The sequence below is a fragment of the Solanum dulcamara genome, chromosome 8 (assembly GCF_947179165.1).
Source record: "Solanum dulcamara chromosome 8, daSolDulc1.2, whole genome shotgun sequence".
Lineage (NCBI taxonomy): Eukaryota > Viridiplantae > Streptophyta > Magnoliopsida > Solanales > Solanaceae > Solanum > Solanum dulcamara.
In genome coordinates this window covers 68,176,756-68,186,241 of record NC_077244.1, presented here as the reverse complement: position 1 = coordinate 68,186,241, position 9,486 = coordinate 68,176,756, and the positions used below count along the sequence as shown (strand labels likewise).

General features: G+C 30.9%; 1 protein-coding gene across 1 annotated transcript; it reads right to left on the bottom strand.

The window, feature by feature from the left end:
- Positions 1-4,945: 4,945 nt before the first annotated feature.
- On the bottom strand, positions 4,946-7,405 carry LOC129901468 (ethylene-responsive transcription factor RAP2-12-like). Its single transcript, XM_055976658.1, has 2 exons — positions 7,044-7,405; positions 4,946-5,966 (listed from the first exon to the last, which is right to left on the bottom strand). The coding sequence occupies exons 1-2, from the start codon at positions 7,273-7,275 to the stop codon at positions 5,080-5,082; spliced, it is 1,119 nt and encodes a 372-aa protein (XP_055832633.1). The 5' UTR covers positions 7,276-7,405; the 3' UTR covers positions 4,946-5,079.
- Between the last annotated feature and the right edge of the window lie 2,081 nt (positions 7,406-9,486).

The following is a 9,486-nucleotide window of genomic DNA, read 5'->3' as shown; positions in this document are numbered from 1 at the left end:
ATATTGTAAATCATACAATAAAATTAAACATCATTATGATCCCCCAAAAGTCTTCAACCTCCAAATGAGTAATATAATTGAGGTCATTAAAATCGTCATCCTTCAAAGCCAAATTCATTTCAATATTATCATTGTATACTTGCGAAGATCCTGCCTTAACATTAATTTCAAATGTCAAGTGTGACTCTATCCAGGAATTAAAAGAAGAGGCACCACCTTTATTTGCCTTTCTTTTAAAGGATTTTGATAAAGCCTGACAAAATGCTCAGTCATCCGACATTCATTTTTTCAGTAATCTTTCATTCAACAACGATGACAGTTACTTTTTGAAGGAACACTTTGAGAACTCATATTATTCTCTCTTTTATGTTGACGACTACCACGATGAATATTATATCATCTTCTATCATTACCACGTCTACGTTCATTATTGTAGCCTTGATTTTTATTTTTTCTTCTTTCAGACTGGCCATATGCTTCCACCATACTTGCTTCCGATAATGGAACAGTTTCAATGGGACGGACTTCATGATTTCTCATTAAAAGAGCATTATGTTGCTCAGCCACCAAAAGGTATGAGCTCAATTTAGAGTATTTATGAAAATATTTTTTATGGTATTGCTGTTGTAATATCACATTAGAGATATGGAAAGTAGTTAGTATCTTTTCCAACATGTCCTCATCATTTATAGTTTCCCCCACATAATTTCAATTGCAAAGTTATTCTAAATACATCAGAATTATACTCAATTACAGTTTTAAAATTTTAAAATTGTAAATGCATCCACTCACAACGAGCCCTTGGTAAGTGTGACAGCGGAACCGGCACTTGCCGGTACCGATACCGATTTCTTCCCGATCCGATAAGTGTTGGTAGGGGTTAGGGGTAGGGGGTTCCGACAGGGGTAACGAGACGGGTGGGGGTTGGATTACCGATCCGTCCCGATCCGATTTGCACCGGTATCGGTCCAATCTGATTCGATAATTTCCACCAGAAATTAAATTGTTTTTTTTATAAAAAAGACGTTAAACTAGCCATTGGATGGGCCCACCCCAACGGCTAGAATAGCCTCCCACCCTCCAAATGACCCCCTACCTCCCCATTATTTTTTTATACCCTAAAGTTGATAAAAATAGCATTTAGGTCCTATTTTTTAACTATAAAACTCTCCACCCCTTCTCAATTTTTACACACTCATTTCTACTCTCTCAAGTCTCAAGTTTCAACTCTTTCAAAGTTCTAAAATACTCTGTTTAGTGTATTACGTATTGAATTATATTAGTTGGAGGATTTTGGTAGATTAAAATTTTGGAGTATCTTCAAGCTTCAAGATTCATTCCAACTTACAATTTTTGGCTTTTACGTCTGTTGTTACGCAGACGTTCGGTACATTCATTCATACTTACAATTTTCATCTATTTAGTCTTTATTAGTTTACTTATTTATTTGTTTGTGTTTAATTTACGTAATATATTTAATTTGCATATTTGTAAAATTTTAATAGTTCACTTATTTAGTCTTCAATAGTTTACTTATTTATTTGTTTTTGTTTAATTTTTGTATTATATTTAATTTGCATATTTGTAAATTTTAATATGAATTTTGGAGACAAAAATATTTCAAGAAAAAGTAAAAAATCAATTTTGGGTAGTGTTGCTAATGTTTTAACCAAAAAAATCTATTTTGGTAGTAGTTCTTCTAAATCTAAAACTAGACAACCATCATTACGTATTGACACGGATGATTATACGCATGTAAATGATACTTGTTTTGATATTGATAGTAATACTCAATTAGACTATGAATATTTAGATAGATGATATGGTAATTTTGATGAATCACTAGATGATGATGATCATGATGATAATGTAGATAATGATGATATTGATACTTTTGTTGATGATGAAACTACGCCAACTACGGCTACTAGTCCTTTTCATGCTCCCGCTCCCGCTCCCTCTCCCTCTCCCTCTCCAACTCTCCCTGTACATCTTAGTAGAGATAAGCTTAAGCCTGAACGTAAAAAAAATAATCTATTATTTGACAATTTATGACTCAAAGTGAAGATAAAACAAAAGCAATTTGTAATAAATATAAATAGGTCATGAACCATAAAACTGCAGGAAAGGCTGGTGGTACAGGACATTTACGAAATCATTTGATGGGTTGTTGTAAAAGAGAATTTTTGGATAAATCGAGGCCTAATTAAAACAGAAACTTTCTAGAAGGTGGCTGCAACGATTAACTACTCTTCTAATAATTGTAAATTGTAATATAAATTGTACTAATTATTTTTTTATAAATAAAATGATAGGCTATTAGCCTTATTTTTTTATTATTATTGTATTTAATTTAATTCAAGTATTTTTCATGTATTTTAATTTTCAAATATTTCAAACTTTAAAAATTTAAACGTTTAAAAGTTTAAACTTCTATTTTCAAATTAGAAATTGAAAATTTAAAAAATTTAAAATTTTCAAATTTTAAACTTAATTTTTTAAATTTTCTAATTATAAAAGTTGAAATTTTAAACTTCAAAATTTAAACTTTGAAAATTTGAAATTTTAGAAGTATAAAATTTGAAATTTAACTTTGAAAATTTGAAATTTTTTAAAGTTTAAAATTTGAAATTTAAACTTAAAAAATGTATTTTGAAAGAAATATTAAATTAATAATGTATTTTAGAATTTTTTTTATTCATTATTTAACTTAATTTAACTAATTAAAAAAAAATTCAGTTCCGTTCCGGTCTGTCCTGGTTCCGTCCCGGTATGTACCGGACCAAAAGGGAAATTAGAGGAATTATCGATCCGGTTCCGGTCCAATTCCGGTAGATACCGGTCCGGTTGTCCCGGTTCCGATACCGCTGCCACCCTTAGCCCTTGGCAATACCGTTGTCCTAAGGTGGTCGTACCTTCCTTTTAAACTTTTCCACAATTCAAGTGAATATTTTACTGTCAAGTATTCAATGTTCAAGCTTTCATCCAAATGATGACGAAGGAAAATCATAGCTTTCGCTTTATCCTGACTTGATGCTTTATTTTCTTCGACTATAGTATCACCAAGACACTTAGCGGTAAGGTGAATTTCAGCATCAAGTACAATGACAAATAATTTTTGCCAGAAATATCAAGTGCCACGAATTCTAATTTTGACAAGTTTGACATGATGAAAACTATCATAAAAATATTTAAATTACATTAAGCTAATAAAATTTTAACCATTAAAAATTAAGAACAACTTATATAATATTTTAATAAGAAAAATTATTTTTATTAATTTATAAAGTCTACTACCACCTTATATTATTTAGAGAACTTAAAAACTGAAAATATTCATATGTATACTTGTGTTTATGATCTAAAAATAAAATAATTATATCATCTAAACATACCTTATAAGAGACTTCGTGTTGATAACGTGTTATAAATAAAATGACAAACCAACTTAAGAAGAAGATGAGAGAGCAAATAAGTAATCTTATTGTTTTCTTCTCTTTTGTATATTCATCCATGCTTACAAGAATAACTATTTATAGGCCTAAAAGAAGAAACAAATTACGGTGAAAACACATAATAGTGAAAGCAAATTGTGATGGTGGATAAGATATTGTGGAAACAAATTGTGGTGGAAGATAAGATATAGTGAAAACAAATTGTGGTGGAAGATAACATGGATATATATATATTTTATAATATTTTCATGTTCAAGATAACTCTTATTTGTATATCGCAGCTAAATCTTTAACTTTTTGCAACAAAAAAAAAACAGTTGGAGAGAATTTATCATATTTCTTAAAATGATTTAATTCTTAGATAATGCATACGTTTTTTTTTGAAGGATATTATATATAACTTGATCAAATTTTTATATTATCATATTCTAAAAATCGACAAAAATCGAATAGCAAAAAAATGACAAAAATTGAATTAATGAAAATCAACTTAATTTATTTGATTTGATTTTAACATTTGAAAAATCAAATTAATTAATTTTATTTTATTTTAATAAAATAATTGACCCAAACTAAATATATTTAATAAGAAAATGATAAAAATAGAACTTTTAGCCCATTTTGTGTACGTGGGACCGAAATTCCACATGGCAAAGCATGAGAGGATCTCACATTTTCTATTACGAAAGAAAATAAAAATAAGATACCTTTTTTCTCGGTCTAATCCCCCAAATGAATAAAGTAAGCAGTGATGAACTGAATTTTCCCACTTGGCCAAATCTCCAAACAAATTGGACCCCACTATCACCACTAGCCACAAGCCGCCTCCTCCACATTCCAATTATAGCCCTGTGGATAAATTGTCTCATTTACCCTCAGAAATAATACAATATCAAATATGATATAGTATTATTATTTTTCTATATATGTATATATTAGGAGTTAATCCTCTTGCTTCTTAATGTTTATAATTTAATTCCTTAAAAATTCTGACTTCGAAAAAAAACTCTTAGTTGTAATGAACTTTAGACAAAATACCATTTTAAATTAATTGGAGTAACATGTTTCAAATGCCAAATAATTAGAAAGATAAATTACATTAAGTAGGCTCATCGTTATTCCTGGAGTTGATGCAACCCTTTCATTATCTCAAAGGGTAGTCATCTTGGCTGCTGCTGGAGAATTGACATTATTGATCAATAATGCACAAAAGCGTGACAACCTAGCATACCTAACTGGATGACTATTTCTAATAAGCTTAAGCACAAGATTTTAAAAAATACTCTCCATGAACGCAACTTACAATTGTAAATTAAACAATACAATTTTGGTAATCATCATTCAAAAACCTTTCATTTATCAAGTTTTAAGAGGTTAGTTTTACCTAATACCTATTATACTGCTCGCTCTATCGCCAACACATTACGAAAGGCTTAAGGCTTCCACCTTTAACACACAAGGAAACATGCATACATGGTATACATTACACAAACGAGTAAATCTTCAAATAAAATTAATACAACACCACATATATAGTCTTCTTGTTTGGATACATCGTAATGGCAAACTTCACTCAAATGAAGCGTTATTTACAAAACTTAGCAAGGGAAGACACGTACGCAGCTTAGTAGACACCTCCCATTAAAGAAGGAACATCATCAAAGCACCAAAGGTCCATGGCATTTCCACCTTCCTGAATTGCACCTGTATTGAGGAAGGCATCAACTGATGAATCCCAATTTCCCTCAAGATATGGGATCTGCAAGAACTTCATCTGGGATTCAAAAGCCGATAGCTCTTCAGATAGCGTGTTCACAGTGTTTCCGTCATCTGACAATGGAGTGCTCGAACAGGACTTCAGTTTTTTCTCTGGCCTAGCATTTTCATCAAAATGAGTCTCATTACTTTCTAGAACTTCTGACAGAACAGATGAGATCTCTGGAGACCTTGCACACGATTCATCCCAACTGAAATCAGGGCAATCAAAAGTGTTACTTCCTACATCAGAGCTGAAGTAAACATTTGTACGAGCTGAAGGGGAAACTGAGCCCAGTCCCATATCTCCAGTAGTAAAACACATATTCTCGTAGCCGTACTGCTTTGCTGCTGGTTTCTCTTCGAAAAAGCTTAACGAATCATCAGATCCACTGTCCATGTTATTAATATGAGTTGTGTTGGGCTGAACTGTGTTCAAGCTTTCTTCACCAAGTGCCTCCTGGGGATTTAGCTTAACAACACGTCTTGAAGCAGACGCTGGAGCTTCATCAGGAAAGTTCACCTTAGCTTTCTTGCCTCGGATCCTTCGTGCCTCAACATCATAAGCTCTGGCTGCTTCTTCGGCAGAATTGAAAGTTCCAAGCCAGACTCGTATCCCTTTCTTTGGATCACGTATTTCAGCTGCCCACTTACCCCAAGGACGCTGTCTGATCCCCCGGTACTGATTCTTCCTCTTTCTCTTGGAGGATCTGTCAGCATCGCAGTTTGAATCAACAGATCTCACAGTTTTGGAGCCTTTAGAAATAAAACGAATTAAGCATCTCGGTCGGCCATAATAGCACCAAAATTTGGAACAATCAATCATATAAAATGACAAACAGATGCTAAGAAAGTGAGAAACATAGAGCACTCACGCAAAACATGTTCCTTTACATCACTAGTATTAGAGATTACCAAAATCAATCTATTCAAAAGAGTCATCTTTCAATCATGATCAAACTTAGAAAGGCAAGAAATCCAGATCAAAACACATGCAAAAATATGTTCTCTGCTGTTATTTATGCCAGATTCCTTCTATTTTTTGCTATCAACATCATGTAGCAAACCCTCTGGCGATAGAAGGGTTTGTCATCTAGAGAATCAGAGTTCATCATATAGAAAATCTGCTATGTAAATGACCACTTCACAATCAAATTGAGTCCAACTTGGGAATCTATGATCCAAACAATTAGATCTCTCGCAATCTTGGTTTATCATATCAAACATAACTGTAAAAAGCTGAGCAAATTCTTTAATCTGGGGCTTACAACCCTCTTAAGATAAGAACTGAGGCTGCAGGAATCTTTAAGGAGGCCCAAAAATCTAACTTTGTTTGAGCACCAACCACAACCCACACTTGCATAAAATTGCAACTTAGTATCATGTGCTAACTTAGAGATTCATTTCTCGAATAATTAGGAAGAAAAATAGCATCTTTCTCCTCTTTTTACAATTCCAAAACATCCTATACCCAAAAGTCATCTTTCTTTCTCCTCTTAAATGTATATTCACATACTCAAAAGGAAAAAAATTCAATTAAAACTGCACTTTTAAACCCCAAATCATCAAGGGATTTAAAATCACAGTTCAAACACAAACAAAACACCAAAATACTCAAACTAAATCAAGTTCTACAAATTAACCATACAAAACTAATCGAATCAGACGTGTTTGGTATGACCCAAAATCTTCCTTAATTTTAGTGATTTGAAAGCATAAAAATAAAACTAACCGTTTCAGAAAAATCATGGTAACATTTTCAAAAGCTAGAAGAAGCTCCTACCGACTTGAAGGAAAACAAAACAAAAGAAAATCACAGAGAATAGAAATTACCAAAGGCCTTAACATCATCCTCATCATCGGAGTAGTCCTTGAAGTGCTGAAAGTCAGCTTCAAATTCATCTTCAAGGTCAATGAACTTAGACCTCAACGGCTTTGAGTGGTAATTGCTAGAGATTTTCTTCTTGTTGTTCAGATCGGATGTTCCCCATAGAAAGTCGGCGGTTAACCGGCGTGAAATCCGGCTAGGAGGTACCAAATCGGAGATAATCGCACCACCACACATAGTTTTTTGCTTTCTTCTCAGAAAAAAATTTAATGGAGAAAAAGTTGGGAAAATAGAATGAATTAGAAAGTGTTGAAGGAATGAAGTATTTTATATAGGTGAAAGAGTAGAGATAAAGCAAGTCCCAGAACTCGGCAGGAACGAGGCAAAGTTAGGGAGTAAGTTACGTTTATACCCCTGAGGGATCTGCTCAATTACGTGTTCCCAAAATCTGGATGGATCTTACAATTAGAGATAATGTTTAATCATAATTTTTTTAATATTTTTGAGAAATTAATTTTTGGGTGAATTATGAGATAATGACACCTAAATTTTAGTCCATTTTATATGTGGGCTCAAATGGGCTGTTTGGTCATGAAAATAAATAAATAAAATTATTTAAAATTATAAAAATAAAAATTGTATTCGATCATATTTTTGTAATAAATATTTATAATTAAATTGAATATTTTTAAGAACATTAAGTAGTATTTAAGAGTGTGGGGGGGGGGGAGGGGGGTTATAAAAATAAAAATTTAGGGTGAATTTGAAAAACGATTTTGGATCAATAAATCTTTATAAAATTATGTGTATTAGAAAATTTATAATTACATGCATTTATTTATAGAATAAATACGGATAAATGTGATTAATTAATATGATACTTTATGATATTTTATTATCTTATTTATAAACTATAGTTTGTTCATTTAGTAATTTTGTATAAGAGTTAGAAAAGTTTTGTTGATTTTCACGAACTTTGGAGATATCATATTCCAGTAAAAAAAAATAAAATACAAACCTAAGAAATTCTAATTGTACGTCCAACTAGTATTCTCCTAGCAGACCTTGAATAGGTCGTGGTGGTGTTACCACTTTCATCCAACTTTATGGAAAATAGGAAATAACCATTTAATTTATCAAATATTTCCTCCATTCATATTATTTAGAAATGTTCAATAATATTTATCCTTTTATAAATTAATAAATAATTTATTATATTGTATTTATTTTATTCTTACTATTAAATACTATTTATTTTTTATTATTTTAAATAACTTATATTTAATAAGAGTGAATTTATTAAAATTATTTTTATTATATATCGTTTTTTAATTCATGTGTCAAATTAATAGTGAATAATTAGAATTAGTAGTGTGTTTCTAGTAGCTTTTACTGCTCAACGCTTGCTAAATATAGAGGTCAAAGCTGAGTAAAAGTAATAGCACACGTTTTAGTGATAAAATTTAGACACCAGCTTTGTTATATTTGTAGATATTATTATTATCTGAACTATAACACATCTATTATATATAGTGTAGATAATAATAATAATTTTGATATAAGTAACGTGTGTAAATAAATTTTAATTCATTTTTTAATTATGCTAATTTAGAAAAATGATTTCTCACATAATTAAGAATTTATATTAAATGACTACTTTTTAATTAAAAATAATTTAGTAAAAGCATTTCTTACTTTTTAGAGGTGAGAAACATTTTTAAGAATTATGTTTAAACTGAAAATATTAAGTTGATTTTACGACTCTAACCAGTGACCACCCCTTTCAGATGAATTGTTTGTTTACATGTTTATTTGTGCACTACTAGTTACATATTATTACAAGACGCTATGCTGCTTCCCTATTTGCAGCTTTGTTGATTTTATCAAATTTAGAAATATTATTGTATGACGATGTATACATATTTATTATCCCAATTAATTTAAATTCACACTCATATAAAAGAAGAAATACTCTATATAAGAAAAATATTTTCATTCGAAGGACTTGGATATGAAATCACTAGCTAAATTAATTCTATTATTTTCTTTTTAAGTTTTTGCGACTCAATTGGGAGAGGGCTGGGGGGCAAGGCTGACGCGATTACATGGCCACTGAAGCAATGATTTGTGGCTTCAATTTCTTTAGGCCCAAACTTTATATATATATATATATATATATATATATATATATATATATATATAGTGGCGGGGTTAGAATTTTTATTAATGGGTGTCAAAATATAAATTAAAAAAATATATGTTGTTATCAGGGATAGAACACAAATCTCAAGCAATTTTTGCAACCCCTTAACTACTAAACTAAAGTTTCAACTTTTGTCAAAATGTGTCAACACTTGTATATATATTCATTAAACTAAATTTTGAGTTACATATACAATGTAATTTTTTGACGAAGGGGTATCGCTTGTCACTCCATGCTCGATGGTG

Coding starts and splice junctions, on each gene's coding strand:
- LOC129901468 (XM_055976658.1), bottom strand. CDS start 7,275: ATGTGTGGTGGTGCGATTATCTCCGATTTGGTACCTCCTAGCCGGATT. Junction 5,967..7,043: donor GGATGATGTTAAGGCCTTTG/GTAATTTCTATT, acceptor TTATTTCTAAAG/GCTCCAAAACTGTGAGATCT.